Here is a 17,218-nt window from a genome sequence, read left to right as displayed (position 1 = left end):
CTAACCTACTTACAGTATATTCCCATAATTGCTCGCCAAGTAGGCTGCCTCAACTTTGAGCGCAGACTAGTTTTTTAAATGAATACGTCTCCGAGTCGCTATTAGACCACCATGAATATTATCCCAGTGAATGATGATGCTCACGCAGATCATTGCAGTGCTCACCCTCTACCTAACCTACTTACAGTATATTCCCATAATTGCTCGCCAAGTAGGCTGCCTCAACTTTGAGCGCAGACTAGTTTTTTAAATGAATACGTCTCCGAGTCGCTATTAGACCACCATGAATATTATCCCAGTGAATGATGATGCTCACGCAGATCATTGCAGTGCTCACCCTCTACCTAACCTATTTACAGTATATTCCCATAATTGCTCGCCAAGTAGGCTGCCTCAACTTTGAGCGCAGACTAGTTTTTTAAATGAATACGTCTCCGAGTCGCTATTAGTCGAAACTTCAAACATGTAAATTCTTAAACCCTTGTCGTGTACCTATGTTTGTCCTCTGATGATAAGTGCGTTTCTTTATTTACTGAAACCCATACTTTTTAATAAAACGTCAATCAAATAAAACCACAGACTGTTTCCTTATTGCTGTTGCTCTAAAATGGCAACAGCGCGAATGCGCATGTGCCAATTAAAACAAGGAAACAGTCGGTGGTTGTATTTGATTACCATTTACTAAAAGGTATGTATACTCCATGGAGTTGAGGTAGGCTACTACATAATTTCCTACATTTCCCATAAGACAAGAGACGTGCAAATCACGGCATTTTACAGCAGGGTTTCAAATAGATAGGATGCATTTGGCACTAGGCTATTGCCTCCCTTTACTGCAGAAAACGTACCAACAGTGGTCTATCAACCATTTGTTAAATCTACGACACACAATGTTGATATATTATATCAACTGAGCACATAAAGGGTGTCAACAAATCCCAGTAGAAGGCAAGCAGCAGGTTGGCAGCTGAAGTGCGCCAGTTAGTCTGGATTTCCACTGGGTATGTTCACTTGACTGCGCGGTTGAGTCTGGGAGCGCAGTCGCTCGCTAGGAACACATCCATGTGATTGCATTCCACCTACCTTCACTTGGTCGAAAGAAACGAACGAACGAGGAATACGATTGACTAGCTTATATCGGTGCGACTGTCAGAATTGATTACCAATGGTCAATACTACAGAACCAATTCGTATACGCCACCTGAGAATTGACTGCAACTTTCAGTGGTATTCCTTGAAGTAGCATCTCCAAGAAGATTGCTCTGCGACCAAAAGGATATAGCTAGGTATTGACGGAACATTTGTTTATATCACTCAGAATAACGACCATTTGTGCGTGCCATTTGGATTGAACTAGACTAGACTACAACATTTTCACGCGCACGTCTCTTGAACAGGACAGGAAGGATTTTGAATAACCGTTTCTTTTTTGTTGGCGTATCAAACAGCAGTCAAGACGAAATCCTTCAAGAATCCTTGCGCCGGCCGTCAGTGCGCGCGTGCTTTTGGAAACATGGGTTGTACATTAAGTGCAGAAGATAAAGCGGCCGCGGAGAGATCAAAGATGATTGATAAAAATCTCCGCGAGGATGGAGAGAAGGCGGCAAGGGAGGTGAAACTGCTCTTACTAGGTATGGGATGCCGTTTATTCTATTAATTTGCTTGTCCGAATGGACGACTAGCCAGTGTAGGTTTACGTTCCTTGTTGGGCTCTGTTTCGGGGTTGAGTGCTTCAAACTCTTAAACAGAATTGTCCACAATTTTGATCATAAGTGGTAGCTTAATGGGCTGCATCACAAGCCATCATCACTTTGCCTTTTGGCACCGGTAGGGTGTCCATCCGCCGCGCGTCTGCTAGGCATCAATCCACAGCGCACGCATTGTTTATTTTCTACGTTGACTGCTATGTGGTCGACTGTTGATGCTGAGCTTGCTCTGCCAACGCCTTAGAACAAATTACATAATTACTGTAGCAAAGAACCATAAGCAATTATCCTAGTGCAACATAGCTCTCGATCAAGCAGAGATGGTGTATTCATTCATCAATGTGGTCCTAAATTGCATCTCCTTGTGTGACAATGCATATGCCATGTATCTGTTTGGGTGAAAATCACTGGTTCCCAGCGGTGGTACTTGGCCTATCCACAGGGGGTACTTGAGAAGAATGATGAGACCATAGACTTACTGGTTAAATGCACACGAGGTAAAATGCACATGAGGGGGTACTCCAGGGGTACTCGTGGCAGAGTAAAATTCGGTTGGTCATACAGTAACCGAAAAAGGTTGGGAATGGGAACCACTGAATTAGTCAGTCAATATTTTGTTCAGAACAGGTAGCTACATACGTATTATTACAGAGGCTGTGTTAAACAGGCATAGTAATGTATGTTTGAGCGTATGCCATTGCAATCAGGAATTTGACTGAGCTGGGGCAGAAAGTAGTAAACACTCCACCTCCTCTAAGTCACATTTTTACACAAATGAAGGTTTTGGGCTTCAGCAAAACATGTTTTGTAGTAGGCTGATATATTTAGCCAATGTAATAATCTAACCTAATGTGATGTCACTGTGCAAGGCTAAAGAGATAGAGTCAGTGTATTGGGGAGTGTGTTTATATAATTATCTAAACTAATGTGATGTCACTGTGCAAGGCTAAAGAGATAGAGTCAGTGTATTGGGGAGTGTGTTTATATAATTATCTAAACTAATGTGATGTCACTGTGCAAGGCTAAAGAGATAGAGTCCGTGTATTGGGGAGTGTGTTTATGTAATAATCTAAACTAATGTGATGTCACTGTGCAAGGCTAAAGAGATAGAGTCAGTGTATTGGGGAGTGTGTTTATATAATAATCTAACCTAATGTGATGTCACTGTGCAAGGCTAAAGAGATAGAGTCCGTGTATTGGGGAGTGTGTTTATATAATAATCTAAACTAATGTGATGTCACTGTGCAAGGCTAAAGAGATAGAGTCAGTGTATTGGGAGTGTGTTTATATAATTATCTAAACTAATGTGATGTCACTGTGCAAGGCTAAAGAGATAGAGTCAGTGTATTGGGGAGTGTGTTTATATAATTATCTAAACTAATGTGATGTCACTGTGCAAGGCTAAAGAGATAGAGTCCGTGTATTGGGGAGTGTGTTTATGTAATAATCTAAACTAATGTGATGTCACTGTGCAAGGCTAAAGAGATAGAGTCAGTGTATTGGGGAGTGTGTTTATATAATAATCTAACCTAATGTGATGTCACTGTGCAAGGCTAAAGAGATAGAGTCCGTGTATTGGGGAGTGTGTTTATATAATAATCTAAACTAATGTGATGTCACTGTGCAAGGCTAAAGAGATAGAGTCAGTGTATTGGGGAGTGTGTTTATATAATTATCTAAACTAATGTGATGTCACTGTGCAAGGCTAAAGAGATAGAGTCAGTGTATTGGGGAGTGTGTTTATATAATAATCTAAACTAATGTGATGTCACTGTGCAAGGCTAAAGAGATAGAGTCAGTGTATTGGGGAGTGTGTTTATGTAATAATCTAAACTAATGTGATGTCACTGTGCAAGGCTAAAGAGATAGAATCAATGTATTGTGTTGTTCACAACAGCAGTATTAGGCCTAGCCTACCCTGGGTAGCCTTCTTGTTATTGCTGATTCTTATCTCAGACTCTAATTTGGTACGCTGCAAAATGCCCCACTCCTTCCAGCTGCAGTGCTGGATTCACAACAACACATTCACCTCTAGTGAATATGAGTATTTTGCATTATGATTGATGCCACACATTCCTACCAATCACAGTTCTGTGAACAAAACACAGAGGTTTTGAAAATGCCTATTTGCAATATGATCGACATTGGAACCGTCCAAGGTGCCCAAAACAAAGCCAAATAAATTATGGAAATATGGAGTCGATTGCTTAGGATCCCGACTTGCACAGATTCCCGGTTTGCAGAGGGAACCACACTGGAGTTGTATGACCTGGGATGGGCATAAATATATTACAGTAACCTCTGCTGACATTGTTTGGCTGTACAGTACCTCTCTGGTCCTTTTAGCCAATGTTCTGAAACATTGATTTGATTTGGTTCTGAAAGAAATACTGTGTGCCTCAATATAGAAATCCTCCATTTACACACTGGCTTGCTCACAGAAAATGGGCCAAGTTGAAAGACCTACATTTGGGAGCTGCTTGGAAACTAAAAAAGCTATGGCATAAAAAGGAAAGGGGCTAGTGTAGTCCTATGGATTTTCAGGCACATCACCTGGTCATCTTGTCACATCTATAGGCTAGCCTACACTCTTAGAAGTAAAGGAGTATAACCTTTTGGGTTTCACTTGCCACATCATCACAATGACCCAAAATGCATAATTTGATTTAAAAATGCATCATCATGATGATGTGGCAAATGACACTTTGCTTCTTCAAAGTCCAATATCTTAATTTGACTGCTGACATGCAAAACATGTTGGGACTGTATCAACAGCGGACTAATGAAGAAAATACCTAAATATAGTTTTTAGGAAGATTTTTCCATCAATAACTCAGCAGCAACAACCCAACGAAGTGACCCAATGCCTGCAACCCAGCAGTTGGGTCATCTGAACAATCCAGCATTCTTAAGAGTGTAGGTAAGAGTGGCTAGGTTGAAGATACTGTAGCTGGCTAGCGACTTAAGCCCACTAATAATTATCATCATAAACAATTCATTACCATCACAATATTCGTTTTTTTTTGTAGAAAATTATTTAACTATTACATTTGTTTAATAGTACTATTAAATTAGTACTCATAAAGTAATGGGTAATTGTTTACAAGTTGCTAGCTATCCCATAAAGCCATTGCCCGAAAACCACATATTTTCATCTTCTTCTGAGTCTGGCAGCGCAACAAATCCATTGGCAAAATCAATTCAACGTGTCCTGCACGACTCTGACAGTATCTGGGTAAAGATTTTCCTGAGAGACAGTCATATGTCACCACCAGGCTTAACACCGGGAGACATGATAGGAAACGAAGATAGCCACTGTGGATAAGAACTGAATAGGCTCTCTGCAGATGGGATTCTGCCCATAAAGTCTTGTGCAGCAGTTATTGCCTGTGCAACAGGGACACAGTCAGATTTATTTTTTATTTTTTATTTCACGTTTATTTAACCAGGTAGGCTAGTTGAGAACAAGTTCTCATTTGCAACTGCGACCTGGCCAAGATAAAGCAAAGTAGTGTGACACAGACAACAACACAGAGTTACACATGGAGTAAACAATAAACAAGCCAATAACACAAACAAGTCAATGACACAGTATGTCACGCCCTGACCTTAGTATTCTTTGTTTTCTTTATTATTTTGGTCGGGGTGTGAGATGGGTGATATGTGTGTTTTTGTCTCATATAGGGTGTTTGTACTGTCTAGGTTTTTTTGTAGATTTATGGGGTTGTTTCCATCTAGGTGTTTATGTAGGTTTATGATTGCCTCGATTGGTTCTCAGTTAGAGGCAGGTGTTTATCGTTGTCTCTGTTTGGGAACCATATTTAGGCAGCCATATTCTCTGGGTATTTTGTGGGTGAGTGTTTCCTGTGTCAGTGTTTGTGCCACACGGGACTGTTTCGTTTCCATTTCACTTTGTTATTTTGTATTTGTGTCATGTTCAGTCTTTTCTATTAAAACATGGACACTTACCACGCTGCGTATTGGTCCGATCCTTGCTACACCTCTTCAGACGAAGAGGAGGAAATCTGTGACACAGTAGAAAAAAAATGTCTATATACAGTGTGTGCAAAAGGCATGATGAGGTAGGCAATAAATAGGCCATAGGAGCAAGTAGTTCCAATTTAGCAGATTAACACTGGAGTGATAAATGAGCAGATGATGTGCAAGTAGAGATACTGGTGTGCAAAAGAGCAGAAAAGCAGTATGGGGATGAGGTAGGTAAATGGGTGAGCTATTTACAGATGGACTATGTACAGCTGCAGTGATCAGTTAGCTGCTCAGATAGTTGATGTTTAAAGTTGGTGAGGGAAATAAAAGTCTCCAACTTCAGCGATTTTTGCAATTCGTTCCAGTCACTGGCAGCAGAGAACTGGAAGGAAAGGTGGCCAAATGAGGTGTTGGCTTTGGGGATGATCAGTGAGATATACCTGCTGGAACGTGTGCTACGGGTGGGTGTTGTTATCGTGACCAGTGAACTGAGATAAGGCGGAGCTTTACCTAGCATAGACTTATAGATGACCTGGAGCCATTGGGTCTGGCAACGAATATGTAACAAGGGCCAGCCGACTAGAGCATACAGGTCGCAGTGGTGGGTGGTATAAGGTGATTTGGTAACAAAACGGATGGCATTGTGATAGACTGCATCCAGTTTGCTGAGTAGAGTTTTGGAAGCTATTTTGTAGATGACGTCGCCATAGGTAGGATAGTCAGTTTTACTAGGGTAAGTTTGGCGGCGTGAGTGAAGGAGGCTTTGTTGCGAAATAGAAAGCCGATTCTAGATTTGATTTTGGATTGGAGATGTTTAATATGAGTCTGGAATGAGAGTTTACAGTCTAGCCAGACACCTAGGTATTTATAGTTGTCCACATATTCTAGGTCGGAACCGTCGAGGGTCGTGATGCTAGTCGGGCGGGCGGGTGCGGGCAGCGGTTGAAAAGCATGCATTTGGTTTTACTAGCGTTTAAGAGTGGTTGGAGGCCACGGAAGGAGTGTTGTATGGCATTGAAGCTCGTTTGAAGGTTAGTTAGCACAGTGTCCAAGGAAGGGCCAGAAGTATACAGAATGGGGTCGCCTGCGTAGAAGTGGATCAGGGAATCGCCCGCAGCAAGAGCGACATCATTGATATATACAGAGAAAAGAGTCGGCCCGAGAATTGAACCCTGTGGTACCCAAAATAGATAAGTGATATCCCAGACAAACAACCCAATCAGCGCAAGCCAAATAGCGTCTGCTCATAGAAGATGCGTGACTTTGCGTAATCTTCATAAAATAGGCATATTTTATGGAAGTATATACAGTATTTATCAGTGTTTTGGGCCGCAGCTGCTAAATCATGGCTGCCATAAAAATAAGATGTTCTGGATGCTATAATGTTTTCAGTGTCAACTTAAATGACTAAAATCATATATAAAGTATGTAGAAAAGATAATGGCGCTGTATAATTTTTAATGAGAACATCTTTGAGAACTAACAATCATCCGAATAAAAAACAGACAGTGAGGGAGAATTGATTTTGATATAATGTTTGAGTCACTCAGATAGCCATGACATAAACCATGGCAAAATGTGTACTGTAGAATTGCAGGAAACAAATTCTAAAACTGTAAAATGTTCTCTCTGCCCCATAGAGACAATTTGTAATAAAAGGAATCATATTTCATAGAAATCTGTAAACACTGGGCAGTTACATTAAAACAGAAACATTTTGTCTCTGTGGCAAAGAGAGGTGCATCTAAAGCATGAAACACACAGAGAACTTGACTTTGAGCCAATCAGAGAGCACAAACTCCCACGTGGGGGAGCCAACAGGAGTGACAACAAAAAGGAAAGAAGGGGTCATTTTCTCTGTACATCCACAGTTAAATGTCATGAGCCAGTCACACTTCATATGCAATGTAGGCTGTTCGATGGAAGCTGAGTAAGTGCACAGACGCAATGCACACAACACTAAATAGTTCCTCCAAGCTAGCTAACCACTGTAGCTATTATTGACATTATAATAAAATCACAATGGATCTATTTCCATGAAACAGGGGTCTGTGTTAGCTGCCGAGTTAGTGCAGTTTCCTTAGCTAGCTAGCTATGTTTAGCTAGCTAGTGAATATGCTAACGTTTATCTAGCTAGCTAAACATTTGGCGATGGGCTGGCACTGGCCGTATGGCATTATGGAGAGTGAATTCATTTGTTTCCTCATCATCTTCTCAGGTATCTGGAGGTAGGGAAAGGTATTTAGGGAAATTAAATATAATTCTTTGACTAAGTGTCAATGTCACTTTTATTTTGTCAACACTGCCATGCGCCAAGAAAGGATGTGAGCAAGGTACATTTCCCTGTGTAAGTGTAGCCAAGTCCCGTGTAAAGGGATTGCAGAACAATGTAGGGGCACTTCTTCTCTTGGACACTGTAGACATCCAAGGGAATATCTGAGTAGGCTGGAGAGCAACTTACAATAATGCGCGCATAAATTATTTGTATGGGTGGCCCCAGCAAGAATCAAACCCACGATTCTTGGCGTTGTGAGCGCCCTGCTCTATCAACTGAGGCACACAGGTTGTGTGTCAGTAAACGCTGTAGATGGCATGTGTATCGCCGCCATCTATGGTAACTCGCCTTCATGCAGTATCTCATGCATGGCCAATACAGAGTTTTAAAAGGAGAGATACTGTAGGATAGATCAAGTGCATATCCATCCGTTATATACAACAGTGTAACCTGTCCTCATCTACACTTTCTCTGTCATACTAAACTGATGGGAGGGTGGAAAAAGGGCTCATCTCTCGGTCCTACCCTCTTGTTCCACAACATGTTTTTCTTTGTCAGACATTGACCTATAGGTAAGCCTTAGGTCTATCCTTTCTAAAATAGTTTCCCAGCTGTTCTTACCTATTTCATTCCCCTTTTCCACAATTTCTGTAAAGCCTCTTGCAGTTCAACAGCTGAGTGGATGTCTTCTCGACACTTGCACTCCCCAATTATTTGGGAGAGAGAGAGCGATATGAGGGACAGTGTCTGACAGCCCAACCAATCAGCACATGTCCTCTATGCTTATTGTTAAATGTATGGTTATTTTGACCCTTGATGATTGTTGTTACTGTTATCCCATTGACAATATTTATTAACATTATTAATTATGTTAATATTGTAAATCTCCAAGGTAAGCTTTGGCAATATGTACATTGTTTCATCATGCCAATAAAGCAAATTGAAGAGAGAGAGAGAGAGAGAGCTAGTAAGAGAGAGAGAAAACAACATGAGGAATCTCTCAGTGAACTAAGCGTCTCACTTTCCATACGGGCCTCCACTCCTCAATGCAGATATTATCCCTGTGGTAATTGGATGGCCTGGCACACACTCATACATATGAAAAGACATGCAACAGAGGCAGCTAGCCCTGGTGGGAAGTGTAGGAGTCTAAACAGTACTATCCTGTAGCCTATACATTTACATTTACATTTAAGTCATTTAGCAGACGCTCTTATCCAGAGCGACTTACAAATTGGTGCGTTCACCTTATGACATCCAGTGGAACAGCCACTTTACAATAGTGCATCTAAATCTTTTAAGGGGGGTGAGAAGGATTACTTTATCCTATCCTAGGTATTCCTTAAAGAGGTGGGGTTTCAGGTGTCTCCGGAAGGTGGTGATTGACTCCGCTGTCCTGGCGTCGTGAGGGAGTTTGTTCCACCATTGGGGGGCCAGAGCAGCGAACAGTTTTGACTGGGCTGAGCGGGAACTGTACTTCCTCAGTGGTAGGGAGGCGAGCAGGCCAGAGGTGGATGAACGCAGTGCCCTTGTTTGGGTGTAGGGCCTGATCAGAGCCTGGAGGTACTGAGGTGCCGTTCCCTCACAGCTCCGTAGGCAAGCACCATGGTCTTGTAGCGGATGCGAGCTTCAACTGGAAGCCAGTGGAGGGAGCGGAGGAGCGGGGTGACGTGAGAGAACTTGGGAAGGTTGAACACCAGACGGGCTGCGGCGTTCTGGATGAGTTGTAGGGGTTTAATGGCACAGGCAGGGAGCCCAGCCAACAGCGAGTTGCAGTAATCCAGACGGGAGATGACAAGTGCCTGGATTAGGACCTGCGCCGCTTCCTGTGTGAGGCAGGGTCGTACTCTGCGGATGTTGTAGAGCATGAACCTACAGGAACGGGCCACCGCCTTGATGTTAGTTGAGAACGACAGGGTGTTGTCCAGGATCACGCCAAGGTTCTTAGCGCTCTGGGAGGAGGACACAATGGAGTTGTCAACCGTGATGGCGAGATCATGGAACGGGCAGTCCTTCCCCGGGAGGAAGAGCAGCTCCGTCTTGCCGAGGTTCAGCTTGAGGTGGTGATCCGTCATCCACACTGATATGTCTGCCAGACATGCAGAGATGCGATTTGCCACCTGGTCATCAGAAGGGGAAAGGAGAAGATTAATTGTGTGTCGTCTGCATAGCAATGATAGGAGAGACCATGTGAGGTTATGACAGAGCCAAGTGACTTGGTGTATAGCGAGAATAGGAGAGGGCCTAGAACAGAGCCCTGGGGGACGCCAGTGGTGAGCGCGTGGTGAGGAGACAGATTCTCGCCACGCCACCTGGTAGGAGCGACCTGTCAGGTAGGACGCAATCCAAGCGTGGCCGCGCCGGAGATGCCCAACTCGGAGAGGGTGGAGAGGAGGATCTGATGGTTCACAGTATCGAAGGCAGCCGATAGGTCTAGAAGGATGAGAGCAGAGGAGAGAGAGTTATCTTTAGCAGTGCGGAGCGCCTCCGTGATACAGAGAAGAGCAGTCTCAGTTGAATGACTAGTCTTGAAACCTAACTGATTTGGATCAAGAAGGTCATTCTGAGAGAGATAGCGGGAGAGCTGGCCAAGGACGGCACGTTCAAGAGTTTTGGAGAGAAAAGAAAGAAGGGATACTGGTCTGTAGTTGTTGACATCGGAGGGATCGAGTGTAGGTTTTTTCAGAAGGGTGCAACTCTCGCTCTCTTGAAGACGGAAGGGACGTAGCCAGCGGTCAGGGATGAGTTGATGAGCGAGGTGAGGTAAGGGAGAAGGTCTCCGGAAATGGTCTGGAGAAGAGAGGAGGGGATAGGGTCAAGCGGGCAGGTTGTTGGGCGGCCGGCCGTCACAAGACGCAAGATTTCATCTGGAGAGAGAGGGAGAAAGAGGTCAGAGCACAGGGTAGGGCAGTGTGAGCAGAACCAGCGGTGTCGTTTGACTTAGCAAACGAGGATCGGATGTCGTCGACCTTCTTTTCAAAATGGTTGACGAAATCATCTGCAGAAAGGGAGGAGGGGGGAGGGGGAGGAGGATTCAGGAGGGAGGAGAAGGTGGCAAAGAGCTTCCTAGGGTTAGAGGCAGATGCTTGGAATTTAGAGCGGTAGAAAGTGGCTTTAGCAGCAGAGACAGAAGAGGAAAATGTAGAGAGGAGGGAGTGAAAGGATGCCAGGTCCGCAGGGAGGCGAGTTTTCCTCCATTTCCGCTCGGCTGCCCGGAGCCCTGTTCTGTGAGCTCGCAATGAGTCGTCGAGCCACGGAGCGGGAGGGGAGGACCGAGCCGGCCTGGAGGATAGGGGACATAGAGAGTCAAAGGATGCAGAAAGGGAGGAGAGGAGGGTTGAGGAGGCAGAATCAGGAGATAGGTTGGAGAAGGTTTGAGCAGAGGGAAGAGATGATAGGATGGAAGAGGAGAGAGTAGCGGGGGAGAGAGAGCGAAGGTTGGGACGGCGCGATACCATCCGAGTAGGGGCAGTGTGGGAAGTGTTGGATGAGAGCGAGAGGGAAAAGGATACAAGGTAGTGGTCGGAGACTTGGAGGGGAGTTGCAATGAGGTTAGTGGAAGAACAGCATCTAGTAAAGATGAGGTCGAGCGTATTGCCTGCCTTGTGAGTAGGGGGGAAGGTGAGAGGGTGAGGTCAAAAGAGGAGAGGAGTGGAAAGAAGGAGGCAGAGAGGAATGAGTCAAAGGTAGACGTGGGGAGGTTAAAGTCGCCCAGAACTGTGAGAGGTGAGCCGTCCTCAGGAAAGGAGCTTATCAAGGCATCAAGCTCATTGATGAACTCTCCGAGGGAACCTGGAGGGCGATAAATGATAAGGATGTTAAGCTTGAAAGGGCTGGTAACTGTGACAGCATGGAATTCAAAGGAGGCGATAGACAGATGGGTAAGGGGAGAAAGAGAGAATGACCACTTGGGAGAGATGAGGATCCCGGTGCCACCACCCCGCTGACCAGAAGCTCTCGGGGTGTGCGAGAACACGTGGGCGGACGAAGAGAGAGCAGTAGGAGTAGCAGTGTTATCTGTGGTGATCCATGTTTCCGTCAGTGCCAAGAAGTCGAGGGACTGGAGGGAGGCATAGGCTGAGATGAACTCTGCCTTGTTGGCCGCAGATCGGCAGTTCCAGAGGCTACCGGAGACCTGGAACTCCACGTGGGTCGTGCGCGCTGGGACCACCAGATTAGGGTGGCCGCGGCCACGCGGTGTGGAGCGTTTGTATGGTCTGTGCAGAGAGGAGAGAACAGGGATAGACAGACACATAGTTGACAGGCTACAGAAGAGGCTACGCTAATGCAAAGGAGATTGGAATGACAAGTGGACTACACGTCTCGAATGTTCAGAAAGTTAAGCTTACGTAGCAAGAATCTTATTGACTAAAATTATTAAAATGATACAGTACTGCTGAAGTAGGCTAGCTGGCATTGGCTGCGTTGTTGACTTTGTAGGCTAGCTGGCAGTGGCTACAGTGCTGCTATTCGGGGGCTAGCTGGCTAGCTAGCAGTGTTGATTACGTTACGTTGCGTTAAAAGAACGACAATAGCTGGCTAGCTTACCTAGAAAATCGCTCTAGACTACACAATTATCTTTGATACAAAGACGGCTATGTAGCTAGCTACGATCAAACAAATCAAACCGTTGTACTGTAATGAAATGAAAATGAAAATGTGATACTACCTGTGGAGCGAAGCGGAATGCGACCGGGTTGTTGAGTGAGGAAGTTCTATTCGGTGGACGTTGGCTAGCTGTTGGCTAGCTAGCAGTGTCTCCTACGTTAAGGACGACAAATAGCTGGCTAGCTAACCTCGGTAAATTAAGATAATCACTCTAAGACTACACACTCTAAACTACACAATTATCTTGGATACGAAGACAGCAAAGACAACTATGTAGCTAGCTAACACTACACTAATCAGGTCATTCAGTTGAGTGTAATAGTTTTTACAGTGCTGCTATTCGATAGACGGTGGACGTTAGCTAGCTGGCTAGCTGCTGGGCAGATAGCAGTGTAGACTACGTTAGGATGACGAAATACGATAATTACGCAATTATCTTTGATACAAAGACGGCTATGTAGCTAGCTAAGAAGAAATTGCTAAGATTAGACAAATCAAACCGTTGTACTATAGTGAAATGTAATGAAATGTAATGAAAAGTTATACAACCTGCGGACCGAAGTGCGAATGCGACCGCTCGCTCCAACCCGGAAGTCCTTACCTATCCTAAGCCTATCCTATACTATGTTGTGTATACCACCAGCTGTTTTCTGAAGTGTGTGCCGTGTGAAACTTTAATGTTGTTCTGTCACGACCATAGGAGGTGGCCATACATTCAGCTTAGTGACAGCAGCTGACTGTTTGGATGTCAGGGCTGCTTTGTGTGACAGTACAGTCACGCCAGGGGCCAGGTGTGACAGCCACACATTCAGCAAAATATAACTTCCTCTGCTTGGTATCTTCAGGAAATGACTGAAAAATATAGGGAACTAGTGTGAGGAGCTAGGGGAGAGGGAGTTAGGAATGAGTTGAAACACTAAGAGAAAGATTATAGAAATCATGCCCTGTAATGTTTCCTTGTCTTGATGTTCTTATGACTCATCAGAACCATTGGGAAATCCCAGAGCAGGGTTTTTCCAAGCCTCAAATTAAGACAAACCTATTCTACTCTGTTCTGACTCTGGCTCCAAAAATTCTTCCTCCACCAAATCTACGCAAATTACATTTAATTTCATGAGAGTCAGTACAGCCCCCTTGTCCCTATTTTGGGACCACTTGAGATGCAGGAGAACAAACATTATTATAGCCTGAGAGAACCCAGATCTTTGAAAGATTGAGTTTGAAGTTAATATTTCCACTTTTAAAGTCAAATCAATCAACTTCCATTACCTGGTCTCCAGAAAAGGTTATTATAACATGGAGGTCAATGTTATCCTGTTTGCTGAGAACAAAGATAGAGAAACGTAAAGCCATCAGAGTTAATTAAAAAACAATTCACTCTCAGCTCCTGGGTCACCCCAGACTAATAGCCCAAGATTAATTGAACGTGAATACCCTATTCTTTTGAAATCAACAAATGCTCTACTCTCTTTCATAGAAAGACAACAGAAGGCATTAAGCTAGCTCTCCCCTAGTGTTATCAGGAAAACCATTTGTTTTGGGACATGGTGACATGTTACCCCCTACCCTCTAGCAAGATCTCTGTGACCGTAAAACAACCCATCCCATCCAAGTGACAGAGATAACATTGCCAGCTATGACAAATAGTGATTGTCTGGTCATGTGTTTTATTTGTGCTATCCAGCATGCAATCCTATATGTGCAACAGATGTGTAGAATGAGAGAGGATATTTCGATTTTAGATTCATCAGGATCCCCATTAGCTGGCGTCAATGGCGACAGCTAGTCTTACAGGGGTCCGAAACATAACAAAAATATATATTACAGACTAAAGACTTTACAATTTACATACATGGACATGTAGTGTGTGTGTGTGTATGTGTGTGTGTGTGTGTGTGTGTGTGTGCGTGTGCGTGCGTACCGCTCTGTTCTTGGCCATCTGCAGCTTAACTCAGTCTTTCTTTGCATCACTTGACCATATAACTGGACAATACTCAAGATAAAATAAAACTAGAGCCAGAGGAATATATCGATGATACCCCTACCCCATATTATGAACGTTAATATTTTTCATAATAATTGAAACACTAATTGTCCCAGAGGGATTTGGGTGTGAAATGGGAATGACTGTAGGCTCTCTGAAACACGAGATCAGAGAGTTAGATTACAGGTCTGTAATCTAGGAATCATGTTATAATCTATAATCTGATTACTCTCTGAACTCGTTTTAACACCACATGTAATTCTTCTTGCCCTTTTAATTATGTGGTGCCGTCTGTAGGCCTCAGACCAGTTCAGAGTACCCAGAGTACACAACACCAGCCCTGTGCCACTGCAGGGAGCTGGGAATGGTTCTGCTAATGGATTTTTACATTGAGGGTCAGCTGAGCACATGCAGTGGAGTGGACTGCAATCACAGTATTATGATCATTTCAGTTGTACACAAGGAAACAGGGCTGCTTGCCACTATCCAGTCAGGCCTGAAGGAAGGGGTATGATACGTCAGACTCTTTACTAGCATCGTGGTCTCTGACCGACTGAGCCTGCTGTTTGTCATCGCATGGCCAGGAAAACAAAATGTCCGCTCCTTTTTCTCAGTAAACTGAGTCAACCAGGTATATTGATCAGAGCCCTCGGCCCTCTCCGTGTCCAACCTGGCTGAGTTGATGATTTGTCAATGGACCAGCTACGCAGTACCCACAGTGACTAAGAACTGACTGGGCTGGTTGGGCATGGTCAGCTACTCAGAAACAACAAGTTCAGAGAAGTGGATGAGGAAGGTACAATCTTGATTAAGAGCATTGTGGAACTGCTGTCGGCGTACTGCCAAATTAAACTGATTGATTTGTTGCTTTTTCTATGAATAGGTTGAGTTTTCAAGAATTACTGTTGACAACACTACATTTTTCACAGAATTTTCAGTTGAACTACTCTGTGTTCCCAAACAGAGCAAACATCGTCTGGAAACCATGTTTGATTGTGCCACACACCAGATCTGTAATTTAGAAGTTGGAGCCAGCTAGACCATTTACATTTACATTTAAGTCATTTAGCAGACGCTCTTATCCAGAGCGACTTACAAATTGGTGCGTTCACCTGTAAATAAACGGAATGATATAATGTGTTTCTCACACTGTCAACAGCACTCACAGCATTAGTTAGATGAGTAGCAGTCCATACTTGTCATTTCAATGCTGTGAAACATGGGAGGGCTGTGTTACCTTAAATGGGCAGTTTTGAAATTGTTGTATAGATGTCATACTGTACACCAGTCAGGCTTGTGGTGTGTGTCATTTTTGTTGGTCAAAAAATAGTATCTTGTGTCACTAATCAATCTGGCCCAATTCTGCTGACATGAAAGGACAAGTCTGAAACTTTAAAAGAGCTGTGATTCAATACTATAGAACCCTCAAATTCAACTATGGACCTAGAAACCTGTTCCACTGCTTTTTTTCAGGGCCTTGGCTACAAATTCAGAGGTTTCTCCCCTTTTACGTTTCTCTCTTTGCTCACCCTCTCCTGGACCATGGTGATGTGGACTCTCTATCTCTGCCTCATACTCCTGAACAGCTGGAATAAAAAAAAAACTGCAGCGATTTAAATTAACATTCACATTTTGTTGTTGTTGAAGGCTATACAACCTTCTCTGTCTGTTGTAACGGATATTGCAATTGCACAAGCAGGACACAATCCCTACACATGGCATTGGAGCAAAAACAATGAACCTTTTGTGTGATCATGTAGGCTAATCTTTATTTATTTATTTATTTATTTATTTTTAATTTCACCTTTATTTAACCAGGTAGGCAAGTTGAGAACAAGTTCTCATTTACAATTGCGACCTGGCCAAGATAAAGCAAAGCAGTTCGACAGATACAACGACACAGAGTTACACATGGAGTAAAACAAACATACAGTCAATAATACAGTATAAACAAGTCTATATACGATGTGAGCAAATGAGGTGAGAAGGGAGGTAAAGGCAAAAAAAAGGCCATGGTGGCAAAGTAAATACAATATAGAAAGTAAAACACTGGAATGGTAGTTTTGCAATGGAAGAATGTGCAAAGTAGAAATAAAAATAATGGGGTGCAAAGGACCAAAATAAATTAATTAATTAAATACAGTTGGGAAAGAGGTAGTTGTTTGGGCTAAATTATAGGTGGGCTATGTACAGGTGCAGTAATCTGTGAGCTGCTCTGACAGTTGGTGCTTAAAGCTAGTGAGGGAGATAAGTGTTTCCAGTTTCAGAGATTTTTGTAGTTCGTTCCAGTCATTGGCAGCAGAGAACTGGAAGGAGAGGCGGCCAAAGAAAGAATTGGTTTTGGGGTGACTAGAGAGATATACCTGCTGGAGTGTGTGCTACAGGTGGGAGATGCTATGGTGACCAGCGAGCTGAGATAAGGGGGACTTTATCTAGCAGGGTCTTGTAGATGACATGGAGCCATTGGGATTGGCGACGAGTATGAAGCGAGGGCCAGCCAACGAGAGCGTACAGGTCGCAATGGTGGGTAGTATATGGGGCTTTGGTGACAAAACGGATTGCACTGTGATAGACTACATCCAATTTGTTGAGTAGGGTATTGGAGGCTATTTTGTAAATGACATCGCCAAAGTCGAGGATTGGTAGGATGGTCAGTTT

The 17,218-nt window shown here is 43.7% G+C and overlaps 1 protein-coding gene across 2 annotated transcripts in view; it reads left to right on the top strand.

The window, feature by feature from the left end:
* Window positions 1–649: 649 nt before the first annotated feature.
* The window catches only part of gnai2b (guanine nucleotide binding protein (G protein), alpha inhibiting activity polypeptide 2b), a 111,504-nt gene continuing 94,935 nt past the window's right edge, over window positions 650–17,218 (top strand). The window contains exon 1 of one of the 2 annotated variants that reach the window (XM_065001996.1): window positions 650–688. Coding sequence is in view for 1 of the 2 variants with exons in the window: in XM_065001995.1 (XP_064858067.1) it covers window positions 1,514–1,631 (118 nt within the window). In the remaining variant the exon portion in view is untranslated. Of the gene's footprint in view, window positions 689–840; window positions 1,632–17,218 lie in introns of those variants that run through there. The other variant, XM_065001995.1, reaches the window with a different exon arrangement.

Source organism: Oncorhynchus nerka, linkage group LG15 (assembly GCF_034236695.1).
Source record: "Oncorhynchus nerka isolate Pitt River linkage group LG15, Oner_Uvic_2.0, whole genome shotgun sequence".
NCBI lineage: Eukaryota > Metazoa > Chordata > Actinopteri > Salmoniformes > Salmonidae > Oncorhynchus > Oncorhynchus nerka.
The sequence above is the reverse complement of the archived record's forward strand: the minus strand, read 5'-3'. Positions and strand labels throughout refer to the sequence as shown.